Raw genomic sequence first — 24,940 nt, 5'->3', positions numbered from 1 at the left:
GTGAAGCTAGCCAATCCCTAAAAAACAAATACCAAATGTCTTCTTTGATATAATGAGAGCAACTAAGAACAGAGCAGGGAGGAAGAGCAGGAAGAAAAGATTAACATTAAACAGATACATGAGGTGGGATGGAAAGGGAGAGAAAAGGGAAATTGCATGGTAATGGAGGGAGACCCTCATTGTTATACAAAATTACATATAAGAGGTTGTGAGGGGAATGGGAAAATAAACAAGGAGAGATATGAATTACAGTGGATGGGGTAGAGAGAGAAGATGGGAGGGGAGGGAGGGGGGATGGTAGAGGATAGGAAAGGTAGCAGAATACAACAGTTACTAATAGGGCATTATGTAAAAATGTGGATGTGTAACCGATGTGATTCTGCAATCTGTATTTGGGGTAAAATTGGGAGTTCATAACCAACTTGAATCTAATGTATGAAATATGATATGTGAAGAGCTTTATAATGTTTTGAACAACCAATAAAAAAAATTAAAAAAAAAATAATCCAATACTCTAATAGCAGTTAAGATAGAGTACGTGTAAGAGCTGATCTTGTCTTCTGCTTTTATAACTACTTACGTATGGTAACCAAAAGTAGTTGCAACATGATGGCATCATTGTTCTTAGTAGATGACTTTTTAAATTAAAAACTAAGTTTACTGAGTGACTTTTCAGAGTTTATTTAATGAAAGAAAATAAAACAGGATACCTGTTTACAGCAGGTTTAACAGTCACATATTGGTCTTGGGAGATTATATTATTCTTACACAGATGAACATTCAAGTAGTGGTAGAAATATAAATACCAGTCTATTGTTTTTATAACAGTCTGAAATGGTTGTTAAAAATGAGTTTATTTTATGGGTATTTGCTGATGTTGCAATCATTATTCCAGTGACTTAACAAGTATCAATTATGTTTGACACATTTCTTAGGTTTCATTGTCCGTCTTTTGATAAGAGGCACTTTAACACACGTATATAAAATCATGATGACATTAGTTTATAGCATTTAATGATTTGATATAAATGATATTTACAGGGCCATGAAAATGTTCTTTGTATTTTTTTAAATGAAAAGCCATCTTGTATTAAATTTGGGGAACCTCTATTTGGCTTCACACTCACTCCCACCTCTCTCCTGTGGTCCCATCCATTGTCTCACCTTTAGATTTCTTTCCAGGATCTGGGGTTAGAATTTTAGCTTAGAGCTGCTTAATTATAAGACAATATCTGTAACATTGTAGAATTGTGCATCCAAAGCAGTGGACCTATTTTAATTATCCTTTCATGTAACTGAAAAATCCCCAGACAAGCCTGTTTAAGACTGCACACTAGATGGCAGTTTTGTCATATTCTTCCAATTTCAAATGCTGCCACCAGTGTGGGTAAAACAGGAAAGGCCATCAGTGTTTAGTCTGCACTCAAAGGGTCTCTGCATGACCAATGCAGACCCCATGGACTTCCTGGAACATATGTTAGCAATTTAGCTGCAGACATTTATTTCTTTGTTTTACTGCTTGGCTCTTTGAGAAAGTGTTGGTGCCGGGTTATGGGTTGTCTGGATCATGTCAGAGGCCATGGGGATCAAGTTCATGTGACAGGCCAGACTAAGGAAAGATGAAGTTGGAGGAGGTGAGGAAACTGACCCTGACTTTCAGCAGCAACAAGTCACTGCCTGTCTGTGGACTGGGGCCAAACGCCTGGGCGTTTTAAGTTTTGCTCCAGCTGAACAAACAAAACACTTCTCCTATTTTGGCTTTTCCATATTTCATCAATAGTAGTTCACTCAAAGATTTCACTTTTTCTCAAGGACTTACTTATCCCCCCTCTTAATGTTTACTCCTGTAGCCCTGTCCAGAAGAAGTGACGTTGAAATCCTCGGCTACTGCATGCTGCGGTGGTCATGTGGGAAACTTCCCTGGGAACAGAACCTGAAGGACCCTGTGGCTGTCCAGACTGCTAAAACAAAGTACAAATTTTTAAGCATTCCATCCTTTACTACAACAGGTCTGAAGGGATACAGTAAAGGGAGCTAATATCTCAGGATTACCATTCATCCACTATGACAACCAAGTACATTTCTTTAATTGAAAAATACTTTTAACAACAAACAAACATAAAATGCATTAAGATAACACCTATAAAGTCACATGTACTTCAATTGCAATGCAAAATATAAAGTGAAATATCCATTCCTTTACAGGGTGTTTTCCAGAGCTTAGATTGTAGGTGGTGGTGTTTTCAAAGAAGAATATTTTCAAATTAGCATTGTACAAGTGTATAAAAGTAGTCTGAACTCATGTGATTGATGTTAACTGTGCAGAGCAACAATGTGAAATGAGACAGTTTGGGCTTTTATCTTTAAGGTGAGAACAATGTACCTCTTATTCCTGTTCCAGAGGATGTTCTGTTGCCTAAGGAAGAAACAAAGATTTTATATGAGCCATTTATATGAGATAATCTTATAGCCACAAACATTTTTAATATTCTACATTCAATTTTTATTAGCTGATTCTGTTAGCAAAAGAATTAGGTCAAACTTAGAGTATGTTACTATTTTACAATTCTCTTACTGGTCAGGCCCACGAAAGTCAATTGGATGTGGCACAGAGTACCCAGACTTTCATTATATACTAAGATATGCTGCAGTTATCTGTAGATACAATATCACATTTGGAAAAGGCAGCTAAGTTTTAAATAGGCCAAGTCACAACAGAAGTGTACTAAAAGGGGTAGCTTATCCATAGAAATCAATCTTCAAATTCAGAGTAGAATTAGTTCTGAAGGAAGAAAGACTATGCTGCAGATTCACAATAATACAGATGATATTTATAAATACTGACATATTGTGAAATATTTTTTTACTTGGAATCTCGATTATCCTAGTGCCTTACCCAAAATTGACACATTCATATAAGTAAATATTAGAACCATCTAATCAGTTATATACTGTGGTAATTGATGTGTCTGTATTAATCCTCATATAACTGATGGTCTCCAATGTATGTGTCAAGTCAGAGCACAATTACAATAATATATTATTATTATTACTATTACTAAAATAATAGCCAGGCGTGGTGGCACATGCCTATAATCCCAGCGGCTGGGGAGGCTGAGGCAGGAGGATCACGAGTTCAAAGCCAGCCTCAACAACAGTGGGGCCCTAACAACTTAGTGAGACCCAGTTTCAAAATAAAATATATAAAGGAGCTGGGGATGTGGCTCAGTGGTTAAGCGTCCCTGGGTTCAATCCCTGGTACAAAAAAAAAAAAAAAAACAATAATGGGTATGCATGGGCATTTTTATATCCAATTTTCCAACTCAGTTTACCTAATTTGAATAATGTACTTTATTTCAAAGGCTAGCATTTTAATTTGAATGAATATATGCATGTTTTACTTTTAGGAGGACTTACTAATGATTTGTTTTAGTTTGTGTCAATATGTATATATAGATGCATTCATTGTAGGATCCATAATGAATATATTTACACATGTATACTCAGAATATTAAGGTTTCATATAAAACTCAAGGTTTTAATAAGTCAAACATAACCTCCATTTACATTTTGGGGAACTCTTATATGTTAATATACTTTCATTTTGGTTTAATTAATAATGTAAACCTGTAGGCCAGTAAACTTACATTGTGAAGTTTATAACTCAGATAAACTGAATTCTAACTTTTTAGTGTTTAACATTTTAAACAATTTCAAACTTCTTATGGTTTGTAATACATAGTCATTATTTATTAAACTTATTAAGAAGGGATAGCATGGAATATCTTCATAAGGGCATGATTGTATATTCAACCATAACATTATACTTCTCTTAACCCCTTTGTTTCCCCCAAGATAGGATGAAATTAAAATGGTGCATTTATTGCTGCTATTCTGCCTTTGCCTGAGTTTGTGAATTATTCATTCATTTTCAGTAATTTTAGTTGAATATTTACATATTTGTGCCAAAAACAACTTAAGAGAGTTGTGCTTATTTAGCCTAAAACATGGGAAAGTGCTTATAATGTTTTTTTCAAGAATTTCTTGTTAACCAGTTTAATCTTAGGATAGCATAAAATACTGCCCAATGGAGAACAATATACATGAATAAGTAATATATGCCTCTCCAATAGTAAATACCTGAGGAAAAAATGTCCTCAAAATCCAGATGTATTTTTATATGATTTTCCTTTGTTTTTAAGAAAAAAATCATAATACTCCTACTTCTGAATTTATATATGTATGTATATGTATATGTATGTATGTGTATATGTATATGCATGTATATGTATGTGTGTATATGTATGTATGTTTGTATATGCGTGTGGGTATATATGTGTATGCCTGTGTATGTGTATGTGTGTGTGTGTGTGTATACTTTAATTAATTAAATCATTCATACTATAATTCTATATAGTTTAGTTTCTAGGTGATTGTATAAAATTGGGCAGTGAAAGTGAAGGGATCTCCCTCACTTTTATGTATCCTCCAGTCTATTACAGGTGGGTGAAAAACACCAATGAAAGTCATAATTTTGGTGACCTACCAAGATAGAATTACAGTTTTGTTTTCTAATTAAAACAGTGAACACAGAATTGGACGCAGATTCACTGTGTCTTCCTCTGTTTGTTTTAGTCTGTTGGATGAGCTGCCTGGGTCAGTGCTGAAGTGGGCTCCATCTGGAAGCAGTTGCTGTAAGTCAGATGATAACTTCTGCTTTATCTTGTGATTTTCAGGTCACCACATTCGTCATTCTTGTTTGTAGTTTTTGCTTAACTCACCTACTCCTGTTCCCACAGGGTGGGAAGAAACTCCTCAGGGTTACAGATAGGTTGCTGGAGAAGAGAATGTTTAGATCATCACTGACATTAGAACACAAGGACCCTGTAAGATACTATTTAGGTGGAGTTCAAGCCTCTGTCAGTTGCATTTTTAAAATACATATTTTGAGAATCATGCACAGGTTAAATCATCATCTGCATCTGATTTTTCTAGGATTACGGTTTTCCAGTTTGCTTCTCTATGTATTGTTGAAAGAAGATAAAGTCAACCTAAGGAAAGACTACTTTTCATCAAATATTAAAAAAAAACACATCATTAAACACTCGAATGCTTTGTAGACCTGGGTTATACCCTAACCTAACTGGCAAATTTTTTGATGAGCAAAGTATCTGATCTTGGAATTTGGAGGTATATTTGACAAAGGATTTTCTTTTTTAAGTTCATACAGAACTTTTTGGAGTTCTTTAATTGACAATATTATCAGTATAAAATAGTAAGTCAACTCAGAATTACCCAAATTTCTGTCATTTCTTTATGGATACATGACACATTATTTAGTACTTATTTTACAGTTCAGTTATTTTTTTATATGAAAGAACCAACCAGCTCTGCAATCACACTTGCTTTTTCTTAGAGTCAGATTAGCAAAATGAATCTTAATCTCTGTTTACATCCAGCAATGTCAAGGTTAGCTTTTAACTGATTTCTCAGAGTAGATTTCTACACCGAACCTCTAGTTAAGGTCACATAGCATCAGTGCCCATTTGAGAGTTGAAAAGTAGAGTTAAGTCATCTTAAACTTATATTCACAGCCCTTCTTTGACTAGAAACCAAAATTTTCGTTTGTAAAGGAAATGAAAGAGAAACGGTCCAGTTCTGCTTCCCATTTCTCATTTCTAAGTCTTACATCTTTCCTCATGTGAGTCTTCTGTCTTCCCTATTCTGTGGTACTTTTCTTCTGATGAAGGGTACCAAATAGGAAAGACTCTCTCTCATTCAGGGAGATGGGTTACAAGATAAAACTTTTGTTTCTGTGACTATGTGAAATAACTTTGAACAAAATGATAATATTCTTTTTTGGCTAATATTCTTAAATTGGGGTTTTTGCCAAGTCATAGAGTTTGTTTTACTCAATGAGACAAAAAAAAAAAAAAGATATTATTATTTCTTTTTCAAATTATATGTCCTTCAGGTTTGGATTGGAAAAGAAAGTTCAGATACTCTAGATTGTTCAAGATAAATGCTTCTTTCATTAAAGACAAATTAAGATTGAATCACATGAGAAATCTAGATGGGAGGCACGCCTGGTTCCTTAGTACAAGCCATTTATTCGAGTCTGTACTGCTATTTATAAAATGCAGATTTCTATTCCTAAAGCACACAATGTTGAATATTAAGTGACATTCTCTTAAGTTGGGAGGCTTAAGCACAGCTATGAAAAAGGAACGGCCTTGCAAAGCATTTACCACCAAGATGTTTTATTAAATAAAATAGTCTAGAGATTTGCAGCATGCATGTCCAACCCAGTGTAATGATAACTTCAAAAGTTTTTATCTTTTGAAATGATAGTCAGCAATGATACTTAATATTTCACTAGCTTAAAAAGCAGGTGATTCAAGAATATCATAATTTCATCCTACTCAAAGCATTTTGTTTTATAGCTCTAGAAATATGCTAGTAAATTAAAAAATGTACTTAATACAATAAATCCAGATCTTGAAAGGCTAACATTTAAATCAGTACTACATCATGATAGTCTAAGCTTCAGGTTTATAATAATAAATTTATAATGGAAGTGGCTTTTTTCATTTTATCCTTCTCCTATCTCACTGGTACCTCATTTTTCCAAACCTCAGTCCCATGAAGGCTTTGCAGCACAGCTGCTATCAGTTGGTGGAGTGCCAGGAGTTTCCATTGTCTTACAACAATGATTTGTTCCCACAAACTCAGCTCTCTTCTCCATTTGGGATATTCTGGTTAACAGAATTGTAAATATACACCATACTTGGCTTACCACTTTTAAAAACCAAAGAACAACTGAATGATACCATTTAAATGGTACATGTGAATGAAATTCAATCTTTTTTTTTTTTTTTTTTTTAATCATTCCTTTAGGATTGGATGTTCCCACCCTGGGTTTTCAGGAAACTATTATAAATGTGATGATAAAACAGCAGCATTTGCTACTTAAGAGAGATGTGTTTGACCAAATGCTAGATAGCACAGGTTGATGCATTTCATAAATAGAAAAGGAAAAAATGTAGTTGTGTAATTGCTCAATTGTCCAGGTTCAAAAAAAAAAAAAAAAAGGCAGAGCCTAGAGTTCTCATTTTGGCCACATTAACTTTGTTTATGAAAATAGCTCTGAAGTCTATAACGTGGTCACTCTCACTTTAATAGGGAGAAAGGGGTGATAACTATAGCTTTTGGAATTTTTCCCTATTGGAAGTGAAACTCATGCCTCTGCAGTTTTCCTCTTGAATGGAGTGGGCCTGGAGGGGAAGGGAAGGATTACTAGGAAACCACTCTTGCCCTCTCATGATTACTTCCACATTTTCCAATTGTGGTGCATAAACAACTAAGTGAGAGATTAAATGATATTCATGTTTGGGTCAGTAATATCTTTTGAAGGGGAAAGGCATATCTAAACAGCTCTATTAACAAATGAAAGTCTGCCAGTTTTTCAGTAGTATCTGATATTACCACTACTTCTATCCCAATTTTAGATTTAATCTCTACCAAAACCAAAAATGCAAACTAGAAATAATTTGATGCAGCTATGTTTGTAATTTTTGGTTACTAATGCTACTTATATTTAAAAGCTATTGGGTTGAAAGGTATGGTTCAGTGGTAGCACATGTTTAGCATGTGTGAGGCCTTAGGTTCCATCCACAGTACTTAAAAAATAAAAATAAAAAAATGTAAATGAAATCTGGTAGTCCACAATCTTTTTAGGGAATGGAGGATAACCATGTGAATATGTTTTATTTTAGAGAAAAAATAAGAGTTGATAATTCCTTATCCTTATCCTTCTGAACTAAAATCAAAACTGTGTTGTGACTGCACCTGGCTAGCTAGGTATGGAGGACTTGAGGGAGGGTTTGTGCAGTCTGAATTGAATCCTTGCTAAAAACATGGAACTCAAGATTATTTCTATAATATTTTGTTACAATTTCAAAAATGAAAACTTCAATTAAAATTTTCACTGATTTTTTTTTTTCCTTTTGAAGTGAGGAGGCTCATAAAACATTACATTGGTTTTTAACTGAATTTTTAAAGTTCAAAATAAAGCAATGTCTGAAGCAAGTCTGAAATATTATACTTTTTATATAGTCCTTAGTAGCTACATGATATTAAAATTTGCTTCCTTCCATAAGATTAGATGACTGTAAACATACCAGCAAAAGGTTTATCCTATTAAGTCAAATCTGTAGGTAGGTATATTTCAGTCATTTTTTAATATCATTTAAAAAGTGGTCTTTATTGGATTGTTCATTTTTCGATTAATCAGGGTATATGTACAAGAGAGAAAACTTAATAGAAAGATTTTTAAGGTTATTGAGGTTTTGCTAATCTTGCCAATATGAATTACATGTAAACAATTTAATACTTCACAGGTGAAATAGCTGAATTTTTAGCATGTGTTTATAGTTTAGCTTACAATGAAAAGCCAGACTATCAAACGCTCAAGAAAATTCTGAATCCTGGTGGAATACCCTTAGGACCACTGGAGTTTTCCACTGAAGGCCAGAGGACACGTGTGTATTCTCCTCCCAATAAAAACGTAAGTAACAATCTTGGGATTGTCTCTGTGAAACTTTTCTATCAAATTAAGTTGTTTACAACTCAGTTCCTTGCTCATTATATTTAATTCCTGTTCCCCCTAACTCAGCACCAAGGAGGTGGTTGACCTTAGTGTAGGATCTGTAGCCTGCTGTGTCCTGTGAAGGAAATGAAGCCATCCTGATGTCTGATCAGACTTGATTCATGAGAGTCTTTATTTGCTCCTTTTCTTTGGGTTTTCTTCAGTTTTTGCCCTTTATTTTTGCCTACCAGTTTGGCCATAATTTAGTGTTGGATAATATTCTTAGATGTTATCTGTATTGGTTGATATTTCAATCCTTTCAAATGATTCTTTTTTACAAAGAGCTATCAAGGCTCCTCCTTTATTCAGCCATCTTCCTTTGCTTCATTCTTTAAAAAAGAAAAAAGGATTAGAACTTGATACAAAGAATTAGGATTTAAAAATTTTAAAAATGTTCAATCTTTACACTCGGCATAGGCCTGAGACTACTGTAAGCAATATTATTGGACAGGTAATTAAATATCCATTTCTTTCTTGACACTGTCCACATGCAAAAAAAAAAAAAAATGTGGAGGGCATTTTTTTTTCCTGATGCATGTACAATAAGGTAAGGTCAGGATGCCATTCATTTTTAATATTTCTTATGAACTTTGGATCATCACAAGTGTTCATGAGCCAAGAATGCAGGATGCAAACTAATGTGACTGATAGGCTGCGAGATGAATGGTGAGTCAAGTATCAGTGCACAGATGGTTCTGATTTGCTGAATTTTGTAGCTGCTGCAACTGAAGACATAAAATATCCTTCTAGTCATAAATTAGCTCTTTGGAAGCAAAACCTTGGCACCAGAGCTTTACAACCTTCAATTAGTAGGAAAAGAAGTATTTGAATGACTGTGGTATTGACATCTGTAGGCCTGCATAGTAATCATTCCTAATAGAAGAGAATATCTGTTTGAGGAGGTTTTGCATGGCTAATTAACTACCAGTGAGAATATGTAATTTTTTCATGATCTCCTGATTGTCACCTTTCTCTCATGATACAATTACATTTTATTGTAGCAAGTGCTTCACAAACCAATTGTCAGCACTATTTACGTATTGCAGAAGGCAGAACAAAAGTTCATGTTTAATAAAAAGCCACTGGATTTTGATCTTGGTAATTACTGAGACTTATTTTAACAGTTTTATTGACTTTTGTATTTTTATCACTTTTCCAACAAAACAAAGAGCCATTTCCTAGACATAGTATTTCCCTTGCAGTAATGGTCACCACTTAATCTACACTAATTTAAGTAGAGTTTTTTCCTTTTTTGTAGTTTTTCAGTTTCATAAACTTAATTGAAATATAAAAAAGCCATTTTAAAAACCAATAACTATATCCTCTGATATAAAACTCTGATTATTATCCACCAGAATTTTCAGTTTCATCAGATTCAAAGGGTGTTTGTTATGAAACCATTTTTTATTTATTTATTTATTTTTTTTTATTGTTGGTTGTTCAAAATGAAACCATTTTTATATGCAGAGAATAGAATATAAAACATTTTTGCCAGTGAGCTCCATCAAAAATACTTTATTTCTTTTGATTAGAACACTTTGGTTATGAGTAAAAAAGAAAACACTTTAATAACTTAAGAATAACATGCATTCTTAAGACCTTAGTTTTGGTTAACAGTGTGATCAGACCAACGTATAGATGTTAAGATATATTTCACAGCAGATCAGTATTTAATTATTAATGACTTTATATTGTGCACAAATTTATTTAATGATAGTATAAAATACAGTTTCCTGGAAATTTCCAAATGCAGAGTATAACAATATCAACTATCCTGTGCTTAATTCCTGCAAATGATACAAGTGTAGTATGATTTCCACAGTTGATTGTTTCTATAACAAAAATGATTTAGAGCCAGAATGAAATCAACCACATGGCCCCAAGTTTTTCTTTTGTCATAAATCCTCTTATTATTATAAAATATTTCTTGTTACTCTGTATGTGGATTGTTGTAATTAGTTAACAGACTAGTGAATAAACTCTGGACTTGTATTTTTTTTTTTACAAAGATACTTAAAAAGAAATCATTGGACCCAAAGAGGAATACAGATATAAATAAAATGTTTCTATGATTCATTATTCAAAGGGAAGAAGTTATGAATGTTCTTTCATTCAAAAAATTTTAAACTTACACTAAGGGAAATTTAGCCTTTTTAATAAAAAAAACATGTTTGGGTTAGAGTCTAATAAGAATTGCAGCACACTTATAACATCTTTTTGCAAAGCAAAATGAGATATTTTTCTAATAGATTTTCCTAGGTATCATAAACTGTTCCAGTAATTCAAGGCTTCCTTTTGAAGTCCTCAAATACTGTTACTATAGTTCAGTTGGAAATGAAGTTTTGTCAAGATAGTAAAGAAATTGATAGTTTTTTTTTTTTTCTTGAAAAGCAAATCTTTTGGGGTATTTGCCTCAATCAAAATCATGGTATGTATAGCTGGTGTCACTTGCTAGTAATTCTGGGAGCTCCTGTGGTCACACTGTCAATCAAATTAGAAGATTCTATCATCAGGGCTGCTGGAGTCTATTTATGCTACTCACAGAGATGTGTGTGTGTGTGTGTGTATGTGTGTGTATGCACTTGTATACACATCCAATAGATGGAACTCAGAGCCATGTCCCTGGAAATTATGGTCTCCACAATGAGCTAATGTACCCCAATTCCCCACCGGAATATAATGTTCAAAATTCAATGAAGAAAACCATATTTTAGTATGAACACTTATTGAGGTGAACTAAAACTCTAGAATTCCCAGATGAGAATGTCAAAGCAAATTGGAAAATAGTATTATTGAAGGTCCAAATTCAACCCTTGGATAATCTACTTCAAGAACTGGTAGATCCTTTTATTAGTTTTATCAATATGGCTCTCCTTATTGAGGTGCCTGAATCCATACTGTAATGGTGTAGACACTTGGGCATAATAAGCCACCCATTCTTCCTAAAATCTTTAGTAAGGTAGAAAAGTAAAAATGTTCAAGCTCTCCTGTATTTCAGGCAGTAAGTTTGTTCCTTCATTTACCCTAAATCTGAGTTTTCCACAGCAAATCCAAGGTGTATTAGTAATAGTAATTTGCAAAATTCTTTCCTGAGCTTTAATTCTCAAAATAATTCTATTAATTTGTTTTCCCATTTAGTTTATGTATACGAGAAAAGTGGCAATACAAATTCTTAATCAGAAGCACATTTTTATTGATTTTTTAGGAGTCTAGAAGTATGCTTGATTGTAGAAAACAGTACGAATTTTCAATGGAAAATTAAATAAAAACTACTTTATTTTGAATAGCAACTTTTTTGAAAATGGCACGTATTTGGATAGTGTTCTTTGGTTTGATTATGTGGGGTGCCTGAGCTGTTTTCTATATTTTCATATCCTTGAGAAACAGAAAGTTATACTCTGTTCACAATTAGGAATTAAACATAATCATCCCACTTTTCTCTCATCATTTTAAGTTTCCCCAGAATTAGAAATATCCCATACACTGGATATAGTTTGTTTATCATCTAGAAGAGTTCATAGCAATGAAGCCTAACCATCCAACCAATGACAGTATGTGCACCAAGAACCATCACATAGCAATGAACATATTTTACTTTTATGTCAGAGGCTCCCGGTGAGAAAACTGGTACCTAAAATGCTTAGCATACAGGTGGTACTAAAATCCTCAATGATATCTCAACTAATCTCAGTTCTGGGTACATTTCCAAAGGAAGTTAAATAATGATGTCTTAGAGGTCTCTGCAGTACCTATTTTTAATTTATTACAGCACTTGCTTCACTAAGTACATTTTGTTTATTGTTTCTTATAGTATTATTTACATAACTAAGGTATAGAAAGAACATGGTTTTACTAATAAATCTATAGATAAAATGTGGTAACCTGGCACAGTGGTGCACACCTATAATCCCAGTGGTTCAGGAAGCTGAGGCAGGAGGATCAGGAGTTCACAGCCAGCCTCAGCAACAACAAGGTGCTAAGTAACTCTGTGAGATCCTGTCTCTAAAAAAAATAAAAATAAACCTACAAAATAGGAGCAGGGATGTGGCTCAGTGGTTGAGTGCCCTTGAGTTCAACCCCCAGTACCCCTCTCCCCCCAGAAAAATGGTGTGCGTGGAATATTATCCATCCATAAAGAAAGAAATCCTGCCATTTGCAACAATGTGGAAGAGGACATTGTGCTATGTGAAATCAACCAGAGGGGGAAAGATAAATACCATGTGTTATCACAAGTTGATGATCTTAACTGTGCCAATTTCACAAAGTATATGTATATCAAAACATAGCATATGCCTTAAATATATAGCTTTTATTTGTCAATTATATTTCAGTAAAGATGGAGGGGAAATATCTCAATTCTTTATAATACAGAACATATTTTCACAATGCTTACTAAGCCAGTCTTTTCAGAGGATCAGTGTGCACACACCTCAGGAGACCCTTTGTCTCTCACTAGAGGTATGATAGTACATTTATTACCAAGATGATGTCATTGGAAGAGTGGCTCAGAAGATGGTTACCCATCAATTTTCCCAGTAGTTTGAGATGGTTGAGTGGTGAAATAAAGAATCCCTGAGTGATTAGGAAACATTTCCAATTTGCAGGTTACTAAAAGGCAGTAGTTTTGCCATTCTTTGATAAGCTGAGATCCGGGAGGAGGTGGAAATAAAGAATGGTGTTGTGACAACTTAGAGCTAGCCACAAAACACCAGCATATTTTAAAGGGATGGAATGAACACACTTGGCAATAGAAGCTAAAAATCGAGAGACTACAAATTAAGGCTCTGTTTGCCCAGCCAATGTAATTTATTCTCTGTCTTGGCACTGGCTACTCCATTATTTCCCTTTGTGCTGTTCCTGTCTTCTGCTCCCTATTTAACCCATGAAAAAAGGTGATGGCACTTTCAGCTGCTGTAAACATGAAACTGCTGTACAAATACTTCACATAAGGACCTTCACGTAGCTTTCAATCTTCCAGCTGTATTGTAGGATCTGCCCTTCTATTTCTGTGTCTCTTCAAGGTTATTGAGAGTCAGCCATCCCCCAGATAGCACCATGGTGTGAAAGACAAACCTTAGAGACAGCAAGCTTGTTGCAGAAGTTAACCTCTGGTACTGGCACACTGTACTAGATGACATGAACCGTTACTCATCTTGCTCACAGGTTAAACTACCTGCAAAAAGCAAGGAGCAGCAGCATCTCCTTCTCTACTCTCACATTAATTAGACTCACTTCAACGAGAGAAAACTAAGATTTTAATTAATAAGAAATTAAACTACAAAGATACACTGGATCCACCCCAGCAAAGGTTAATAATGAATTCACATGCAGTGAAAAATGTGACAATTTTCCAGAAAAAAAAAATGCTGGTTTTCAGTAAGCAAGTTATCTGAAGAGATAATTTCTAAAGAATGCCTAACAGTGACATTAATTTTAATTGTTCTTGTCCCATTGATGAGAAAGGGTCTGGATCTTGCTACTACACATTTTTCCAGCGATGTTCATTGTTGCTTCCCTCTTTCTGTCTTTGTTACAGTGTGGCAAGTTTAGGATTTTTTTAAAGAATTTGAAATGTCAAAAAAATTCATAATAAATCATTACTTCCCACCAACAGGTTGATTCACAAAAGGCTGCGACAAAGCAAGTTAGTCAGATGCAAGAAAAGTCAGCAGAAAGAGTTCACAGTGAGAGAAGTGCTGAGTCCTTGGCCACATGGAGAAGAGTGCCAAAGGAGGACAAGCTGATGGGATCCATGAACAGTGAAGCAGCTCAGGTGAGGGGGTTGGTTGGGTTTCATTTTGTTTTGATTAATGCTACATTAGAATATTCCCTCTGGGAATAAAGACAATTTATTTTTTCCTTAGGTCCAAGGTTGTATGGCTTTGTTAAATGAGAAGGGGCAGAAGATATCCTATCCCGCTGATAAAAAATAAAGGCAGCCGACACTAGTTATTGCAGAAAAGTAACAGTGAGCACATTTGTGTACTGATCTGGTTTCTTCCTTTATCCTAAGAATGTAATGAAGTGCACTTAAGTTTCTCATGCCATCTATGATGCATGAGGGACTCTTAACATGCATATTCCATACTTTTACATTGGTTCTTCAAGTCTAACCCTTACAATTAGATATAAGTGAAGTGTTTCCCTATCAGTAAGTTGTATTTTAAAGTGATGGTTTTTTACATGATTCGATCATTTATTTGGCTGGATAGTGACATACCTTTTGCAGAAGGCTCATTTAAGCAACAGTAAAAATCCTTCCTAATCCAACTATTTTTGATAAAAGAAGCATATGATATGTTTATATCTAGACTGAAAAAATATTTGATTTTGTCAAACTGGCCAGCATTTTATGTGTTTTATATGTGACTATTTTCCCCAGATGATTTAAAGTGGTTCACAATATGAACAGGATACTATAATACCACCTTTTACACCCTCTGTCCCAGAAAAAAATTAATATATCAGGGGGCTAAGGTGCTAATCACTAAACTGAGCACTGAACTTGGCTCTAAACTTCCTGGCAGCTAAGACAAAAATTAGAAGCCTAATAGTTATGTATTCCTCAGCCAGCCAGCAAGCAAAGTATATTCAGAGAGAAGCACTTCTTTTAGTGCTGGGAGGAATCTTTAACCTTATTCTCATATAAATAGTAGCATTGTTTGTTGTTTTGTAAACGGAATCGACTTCAAATAAGTATTTTATAGTTCCAATTTATAAAATTAAATTACTGCTTGGTGACAAAATTGAGAAATGCTAACTCTTCAGTGAGAATATTTCTCAAATCTTCCAGTTCACCAGTGTCACTTGGTATCTGGGCAGGGAGGAGCTATAATATTGATACCTGGATTCAAGCAGAGAAACGGATTCATTTTGGCTAAACTGGCAGTGAGATTTTGAGATTTTTAGTGTAGATTTTATGACTCCAGAAAGTCCTTTGCTCCTTTTCCTTGTCAGTTCCATCCCTCAGAAGCAAGCCCGGTTCTGACATTCTGTTTCTCATATCTAGATCAGTTTTGCCTCTCTGGGATTTCATATGCATGCGTTACTACAGTGAGCAGTGTTTTGTGCTCATCATCTTTCAGCATGTGTTTGAGATTTGCCTGAATTCATGCATGGCTCTATAAATTGTACTTTTTCATTGCTAAGTAGTCCTCCATTGAATCATCATTTTACATGTCCATTTTCCTATTAATGGACACTTGGGCTACTCCTGATTTTGGCCACCATGATGATATAGTTGTCATTCCACTCCCTCCCAAACATTTGGTGTTGTCAATCTAGCCTTAGATTTTAGCCACTCCAATGTATATATTAGTACATTGTGATTACAATTGTCATTTATCTGATGACTAATAATTTTGAACATTTTTTTCCCCTGTGGCCATTTCTTACCTACTTTGGAGAAATGTCTTTCCAAGTGTTTTCACTTATTTTTAGTTGGATGTTTGTCTTTTAATTATAAAGCTTTAAAAGTCCTTTGTGTATTCAATATACAGGATCCTCATTAAATACACACACAACACACACACACACACACTTGAGATCTTCTTTTAAGTTGTGTGCTTTATTTTTAATACTATATTCATCAAGTAGAACCTTTTATGTGTTTATTCAAAAGTTTAGTTTATGAAATTTTTAATAGTGTATTTTTCTTTAAAAGAAAAAACCTAAGAAACTGTGGTTTACCTCAAGTGTCACAATTTTTTTTGCTGCATTTTTTAGTTAACACATGGCAATAGAATGTATTTTGACATATACATACATGTATAAGTACCATTTCTGTGGTTGTACATAAAGTGGGATTACACTGTCATATATTTAGATATTAACATAGGAAAGTTATATTTGATTTGTTTTACTCTTCTTTTCCATTCCAATCTTCCCTCACTTATCCCCACACCCCATCCAATCCAGTAAACTCCACCTGGCCCCCCCACACCCTGCCTATTGTGAGTCAGCATCCACATATTAGAGAAAACTTTTGGCCTTTGATTTTTTTTGGGATTGCTTTATTTCACTTAGCATGATAGTTTCCAGTTCAATCCACTTCCCAGCAAATTCCATAATTTCATTCTTCTTTATTGCTGAGTAATATTCCATTGTGTATATGTACCATATTTTCTTTATCTGTCGAAGGGCACCAAGCTTGGTTCCATAGCTGAGCTATTGTGAATTGAGCTGCTGTAAACATTGATGTGGCTGCTTTAATAGGCAGATTTTAATTGCTTTGGGTATATGCAAATGAGTGGGATAACTTGGTAATATGGTGATTCTGTTCCAAGTTTTCTAAGGAATCTCCATATTGCTTTCCAGAGTGTTTGCATGAATTTGCAATCCCAAGGGCAATGTGAGAGTGTACTTTTTATCTACATCCTCACTGACATTTATGGTTACTTGTATTCTTGATAATTGCCATTTTGACTGGAGTAAGGTGCAATCTTAGTTTTGATTTGCATTGCTCTAATTGTTAGTTATTTTGAACATTTGTTCATATATTTGTTAATTAATCATATTTCTTCTGTGAAGTATCTGTTTAGTTCCTTTGCCCATTTATTGATTGGTTATTTGTTTGCTTATGGTGTTAAGTTTTTTGAGTTCTTCATCTATCCTGGAGGTTAAGGCTCTATCTGAAGTGCAGATGGCACTGTAGGCTCTCTATTCTCGTTCTTGTTTCCTTTACTGAGAAGCTTTTTAGTTTGATACCATCCCATTTATTGATTCTTGATTTTACTTCTTGTGCTTTAAAAGTCTTATTGAGGAATTTGGTTCATAAGCCAACATGATGGAGATTTGGGCCTGCTTTTTCTTCTAGTATGTGCATGGTCTCTGGTCTAATGCCTATGTCCTTGATCCACTTTGAGTTAAGTTTTGTTCAGGATGAAAGATAAGAGTCTGATTTCATTTTGTTACCTATGGATTTGCAGTTTTCCAGGTGCCATTTGTTGAATAGGCTCTCTTCTCTCCTCTGTATGTTTTTGGCACCTTTTTCTAGTATGAGATGACTGTATTTAAGTGGGTTTGTCTCTGTGTCTTCTATTTTGTACCATTGCTCTATGTGCCTGTTTTGGTGCCAATGCCTTGTTGTTAGCTGTATTTTACAGGTTTTCAAATATCGTGTTTTCATTATTGTTTGGTTGAATATATTTTCTAATTGCACTTGACTTAAATTTTGAAACATGGATTTTTTAGAGGTTTGTTAATTTCTAAATATTTTGGAGATTTTCTGGGTATCTTTTTGTTATGTTTCTAACTTAATTTTGTTGTCATCGTAGATAATATACTATATTATTACAGTCCTTTAAAATCACTGAAACTTTTGAACCTTGTTTAATTACCAAGCAGAAATTCAAATGTGATGAATGTTCCTTGTGTGTTTTTTGAAAATATATATTCTGAAGTTTGGGTATACTATTCTTTAAATGTTAATCGGTTTAAATTGTTTCATACAGTTGTTCAGATCTTCTATAGTCTTTTCATTTTTATTTCATCCTTTTATTTATTTATTTTTTTTAATTTTTTATTGTTGGCTGTTCAAAACATTACATAGTTCTTGATATATTATATTTCACAATTTGATTCAAGTGGGTTATGAGCTCCCATTTTTACCCCATATACAGATTGCAGAATCACATCAGTTACACATCCATTGATTTACATATTGCCATACTAGTGTCTGTTGTATTCTGCTGCCTTTCCTATCCTCTACTATCCCCCCTCCCCTCCCCTCCCCTCCCCTCTTCTCTCTCTGCTCCCTCTACTGACATTCGTTTGTCCCCCTTATATTATTTTTCCCCTTCCCCTCACTTCCTCTTGTATGTACTTTTGTATAACTCTGAGGGTCTCCTTCCATTTCCATGCATTTTCCCTTCTCTCTCCCTTTCCCTCCCACCTCTCATCCCTGTTTAATGTTAATCTTCTTCTCATGCTCTTCGACCCTACTCTGTTCTTAGTTACTCTCCTTATATCAAAGAAGACATTTGGCATTTGTTTTTTAGGGATTGGCTAGCTTCACTTAGCATAATCTGCTCTAATGCCATCCATTTCCCTGTAAATTCTATGATTTTGTCATTTTTTAATGCAGAGTAATACTCCATTGTGTATAAATGCCACATTTTTTTTATCCATTCATCCATTGAAGGGCATCTAGGTTGGTTCCACAGTCTAGCTATTGTGAATTGTGCTGCTATGAACATCGATGTAGCAGTGTCCCTGTAGCATGCTCTTTTTAGGTCTTTAGGGAATAGACCGAGAAGGGGAATAGCTGGGTCTCATCCTTTTATTTTTAATGTCAGTGAATTATATATAATATTGGAGTTTTCTGTGACATATTCATATATGCATATAAAATAACGTTACAGTTCATTTCCCACTACTCACATCCTTCTTCTACCTCTTCTCCTTCCTCATCTCCTCCAATATTCTTTCTGATTACTTATATGTATATATATTTTTTCATTTGTGCATTATAATTATATAGATGGGATTCATTATGGTATATTTGTACATGTATTTAAGATAATTTTGTCAGTTTTATTCCCCAATTCTTTCCCTTTCTATCCTTTCTTTCCTCCCCACAGATCTCCTTCCTCTCCTCTATTGGTCTCCCTTATATTTTTGAGAGATTCTCCTTCTTTTCTCTCTATCTCCTGCATATGAGGGATGACAGTTGACTTTGGATTTTGAGTTTGGCTTATTTCACTTAGTATGATATTCTCCAGGTACATCCACTTTGCTGCAAATGACATAATATCATTCTTTTTTTATAGCTATGTAGCCCTCCATTTTGTATATATACCTTGTTTTCTTTATTCATTGATTTGTTGACAGACAAATAGCCTGTTTCCATAATTCGAATTTTGTGAATTGCACTACTATAAACATTGGGATGTTGTATTGCTATAATATGGTGATTTCAGTTTTTTTGGATAAACACTAGGGAGTACAACAGCTGGATCATATGTTGGATACATTCCTAGTGCCCTGAAGAATCTCCATACTTATTTCCACAGTGTTTGTACTAATTTGTAGTTCCACCAACAATGTATAAGTAAAAATTCATTTCCCCAATATCCTTGCCAGCACTTATTATTATTTTTTTTATCTTCTTGATGGTTGCCATTCTAACTGGGCTGAGATGAAATCTGTGTAGTTTTGACTTCCATTTTCTTTATTGCTAATGACATCAAACTTTTTTAATGTATATGTTGGCTATTTTTATTTCTTCTTTTAAGAAATGTCTAGTTCATTGCCCATTTATTGATCGAATTATTGGGTTATTTGCTTTTTGTTTTTGTTGGGGGGTTGAATTGTGTTCATTATGTATTTTAGGACTTTTTTTTCTATGAAGAATGTCATTGGAATTTTGATCAGGTTTTTTGTTTTTGGTTTTGTAATGGGGATTGAACATAGGGGCAATTAAATACTGAGCTACATTCCAATCTTTTTATTTTTAATTTTAAGGTAGGGTATTGTTAATTTGCTGAGGGTCTCATTAAGTTGCTGAGACAGGCTTTGAACTTGTCATCCTCTGTCTTTGCCTTATTAAGTTATCTGGGATTATAGGTATATGCCAGCACACCATGCCTTTTCATCTTTAAAGATCTTCAGTTTCTTTCTTTAGTGTTCTATGATTTTCAGAGATCTTCAATTCTTTGGTTAGATTTATTCTGTTTTTTTTTTTTTTAGACTATTGTAAGTCGAATTATTTTTCCTGATTACTTTGCATTTGTTATTCATGTATAGGAAAGTTCTTTATTTTGATCTTGTATCCCATACTTCACTGAATTTGTTTACTAACCCCAAAAGTTTTCTGGTAGAGTTTTTTTTGGGTCTTCTAAATATAGAATCCTATAATCTGCAAATGATTTGGGTTTGTTGTTTGCCTATTTATAGCCCTTCAACTCATTCTCTTGTTTAACTGCTCTAGCAGAAACTTCAAGAACTATATTTAGTAGCCGTGAGCACAGCTGAAAGCTGATGTTTTCTTTGGGTTTGTCATATTTAGCATTTATAATGTTAAAGCAAGTTTCATCTCTTTATTGTTTCAAAATTGTTTTTAACATGAATGGGTACTGAATTTTATCAAAGGTATTTATGGATCTGTTGATGTGATCATGTCATTTTTTTGTCCTTAATTCTGTTTATGTGGTGAATTATATTTATTGATTTTTGAGTGTTGAACCAACCTTGAATTTCTGGAATGAATCCAACTTGATCATGATCTACAGTCTTTTTAATGCATTTTTAAATGGAGATTGCTACAATTTTACTAAGGATTTTTGCATCTGTGTTCATCAAAGATATTGATCTCCAATTTCCTTTCTTTAATATGTCCTTTATCTGGTTTGGGTATCAGGGTGATGCTGTCTTCACAGAATGGGTTGTGTTCTCCGTGTCCCACCATGCTTTGTATTTCATAGAATAATCTGAGAAGGATCAATATTCTTCTTTAAAGTCTGTCCATTTGTATTTCTGTATTTGTAGGATTCAGGTGGTAAGCCATCTGAAACTGGACTTTTCTTTGGTGGAAGGCTTTTTATTAAAAACTTAAATGCTTCAATCTCATTGCTTGTTATTGATCTGTTTAAGTTTTTGTGTCCTTTTTTTCTATTTAATAGGACATGTATGTCTAGAAATTTTTCAATATTTTCTGGATTTTCCAATGCATTGTAATACAGGTTTTTAAAATGGTCTTTATAGATCCTCTGGATTTCTCTAATGTCTGAGATAGTATCTCCGTTTTCATATCTATTTTTGTTGATTTGGATTTTCTGTCTCTTTCATTAACCTGGTTAAGGATTTATCAGTCTTGTTTATCTTTTCAAAGAACCATTTCTTTGTTGCATCAATCTTTTGTATTATCTTTTTATTTCTATTTCATTAATTTTGGCTCTGATATTAATTATTTACTATCTTATGCTGGTATTAGAATTAGTTTGTCCCTGTTTTTTTTTTTTTTTTTTTTTTTTTTTTTAAGGGCCTTAGGATGTAACATCAGGTTATTTGGGAATTTTCTGGTGGTTTTGTGTTTTTAATGTAGGCACTCATTGCTATCATCCTTCCTCTTAGATGTGCTTTCATAGTGTCCCAGGGATTCTGATATCTTGTATCTCTATTCTCATTTCATTTCTTGGAATTTTTTTCTCTCTAATAATCATTCATTATTTAAGTGTGCTTATTTTCCCTATGTTAAAATGATTTTTGTAGCTTTTCTTGCTATTTATTTCTAAATTCATCCCATTATTATCTGATAAAATGGAAGGAGTTATCTCAGGGTTTTTGTGGGGGTTTTGTTGTTGTTGTTGTTTAGTGTGTGTGTGTGTATTTACTAAGACTTTGTATCCTAAAATATCTAATTTGGAGAGCATTCCATGAGCAGCTGAGACGAAAGTGAATCCTTTTTTAAAAAAAATTCTGTTTAGATACACATGACAATAGAGTAATAGAATGTATTTTGACATATTATACATAAATGGACAATAATTTAGTATTATAAAGTGAATCTCATTGTTGATGAATGAAATATTCTATACATATCTGTTAAGTCCATTGGTTAATAGAATTTTAAAGGTTTGAAGAGTTTTGCTTTAATGTCTGTATGACCTATTTATTGGGGTGAGAGGTGTGTTGAAATCACCTGCTATCACTGTATTAGAGCCTGTTAGTCAGCTTTTTGTTGCTATGTTCAAAATACTTGACCAGAATAACCTAGAAAAATAAAAAGTTTATGTTAGCTTACCATGTCAGAGATTAAGTCCACATCCTAAGCCCAGAATTAGCAGAATATTTGGTGGTAAAGGATATCTGCTCAGCTCATTATAGCCAGAAAGCAGAAAGAGAGAAGGGGCTGCAGGAAAGATGAACACACCCAGTGTATGTGCCCAGTGATCAGTCTCTTCCAATCACAACCCACCTGCATACAGTTACCACCCAGTTAGTCCTTTCAAACTAGGTTAGATTGATTAAGTTACAGGTCTCATAATCATCATCGAAACTCTGAATGTTCCTGCATTAATATAGCCGCTTTTAGGGGGATACCTTCTATTCAAACCATAATATTCTTCCACTGGCCACTGAAAGCTCATATCCAGCTCACAATGCAAAATAAATTCAATCCATCTTCAAGAGTCCCTATAGTCTTAACAGTTCCAACATTGCTCAAAAGTGCAAATTCAAAGTCTCATCTGAGACTCAAGGTAAACCCTTGGCTGTAATCCCTGTAAAAATGAAAAGCCCATTACATATATCCAATATACAATGGCACAGAGTAGACATTCTTATTCCAAAAGGAAGGAACCAGGGGCATAGAAGAAGAGATAGAAAGAAAGACAAAATCCAGGACAGGTATTAGGTTCTGTAGCTTCAAATTTAGCATCTGGACAACATGGTGGCAAGATGTTCTCTTCAAAGGGCTTGGCAATCCCACTTCTTTGGCCTTGTCGCAGTGCTCATAACATCTCTCTTAGCTTGGTTGTCTTCTTAGCTATGAACAGCCAGAAGCTATCATCAGCTTGTCCATTTTACTGGCATTTCTTATCTAGGTGGTTTCCACTGCAGTTTCAGCTTCCATCTCACAGCTTCGTACATCACACTCTCAGGCAGCCACAAGGATTCCCTAACCTTATCAGGTCTTCCTTTGAAATCTCAGTAGACATGTCCATGACCCCCTAATTCCAGCATCCTATACTCCAGCAGAAAAAATATCTTGTAGATGATGTAAAGATCTTTGCCAGCTCCAGTAGTACTCAAGACACCTTGGACCAATGTTAAAAAGGCCTCTGAGTGCTTGGGTGGCTGAGCTTGGTGAAATGAATACTGGGGAAACAACTTTCTGGGCACCCTGTGCAAGGTACATGTCCCCATGATTTCTTAAAGAGATTTATTGTCACACCCTGAGCTTATAATGGGTGTGGTCTTTTTGGTCTTGCAAATTTCTAAGGCAAACTCTTATTGTTTCTGTGCAAAGTACTTAGCATCTCTTTAGTGGCTCTAATCTCTTTTAACTGTCATACTGTATTTTCCCCAATTTGACACTTTTCTGGCCAAACTGCAAATTTTTAAAATCCTTCAGCTCTTCCTGCTCCTAATTCTTATCGTAAACTTGGTTACAAGCTGCCAGAAAAGTCTGTGCCACTGCCTGAATGCTGTGCTGCCTTGAAATTTCCTCTGACAAATTAATTCATCGATCACCTATGAATTCAGCCTCACACAAAGTTTCAGGATATGGGCAAAACATAGATAACTTCTTTATCAAAATATACCACAAATGGCTTTTAGTCTGATACTCAATGGAATCCTAGTTTCTCTCTGAAACTCATGAGCACAGTCTTTACTGTCTGCATTCCTATCAGTATAATTGTCTTCTCAGCTGCCACCAGAATTACTCATTATGCTCTACTTACAACATTCTAAGGCTTTTCCAGCCTGCATCTTCAAACTTTTCCATACTTGTCCCATAAACTAATTCCAAAAACTTATGAAACATATGGCCATGTTAGTCATAGCAGTGACCCCACTTCTTGGTACCAGTCTCTATATTAGTCTTCTTTGTTGCTGTGACTACAATGGTAATCAGAACAACTTAGAGGAATAAAAGTTCATTTTGGCTCATAATTTCAGAGATTCGGTCCAGTTAGCTGGTTCCATTGCTCTGGGCCCAAGGTGAGCCAGAATGTCATGGCAGACGATAGCTGATCATCCCATTACAGTTAGGAGAAAAAGAGAGACAGGAAAAGGGGCTATAGGGAAAATTAATCCTTCTATGTCATGCACTCATTTACCTACCTCCTCCAGTCAAATCTCACCTATCTATACTTACCACCCGGTTAACGCATTCAAACTAGGTTGCACTGATTTAGGTTACAGGTCTTATGATCTAATCATATCAACTCTGAATATTCCTGCCTTAACACAAACCTTTTGAGGGATACCCCATGTCCAAACCATGACAGGGTCTATCTAAGTCTTTATGTTGAGTTCATTTAATGTAAGTAGGTTCCCCAATATTTGGGGCATAAATTTCTCAATCTTTATATTAGGTGAATATAGATTTAGGACTGTTATACCTTTTTAGCAAACTGTTCTGTTTATCATTTTGAAAAATCTTCTATATGTTAATACTTAAATTCTACTTTCTCTAATTTTAACAATTCCGGCCTTATGATTAGTATTTACGTAGTGTAACCTTTTCCATCCTTTTATGTTTAATCCACCTTTCTTGTATGCATGTGTCCTTTTGTAAATAACATAGTTAAGTCTTGTTTTTCTGTAAAATCTAACAAATACTACCCA

The 24,940-nt window shown here is 34.4% G+C and overlaps 1 protein-coding gene across 3 annotated transcripts in view; it reads left to right on the top strand.

Annotated features, from left to right (window-relative positions):
• Nucleotides 1-24,940, top strand: part of Vrk2 (VRK serine/threonine kinase 2) — a 106,213-nt gene that overhangs the window by 74,671 nt on the left and 6,602 nt on the right. For 2 of the 3 annotated variants that reach the window (XM_046423591.1, XM_046423609.2), the window contains exons 9-12: nucleotides 1,851-1,971; nucleotides 4,636-4,694; nucleotides 8,400-8,566; nucleotides 14,262-14,420. In XM_046423591.1, coding sequence (XP_046279547.1) covers nucleotides 1,851-1,971; nucleotides 4,636-4,694; nucleotides 8,400-8,566; nucleotides 14,262-14,420 — 506 coding nt within the window. Of the gene's footprint in view, nucleotides 1-1,850; nucleotides 1,972-4,635; nucleotides 4,695-8,399; nucleotides 8,567-14,261; nucleotides 14,421-14,511; nucleotides 14,616-24,940 lie in introns of all 3 variants that reach the window. The other variant, XM_046423601.1, reaches the window with a different exon arrangement.

Source organism: Marmota monax, unplaced genomic scaffold, assembly GCF_021218885.2.
Source record: "Marmota monax isolate L192 unplaced genomic scaffold, Marmota_monax_Labrador192_F-V1.1 WCK01_AAM20220418_F8-fsc00015, whole genome shotgun sequence".
NCBI classification, from domain to species: Eukaryota; Metazoa; Chordata; class Mammalia; order Rodentia; family Sciuridae; genus Marmota; species Marmota monax.
Note: the sequence above shows the minus strand (reverse complement) of the source record. Positions and strands in the feature narration are given on the sequence as shown.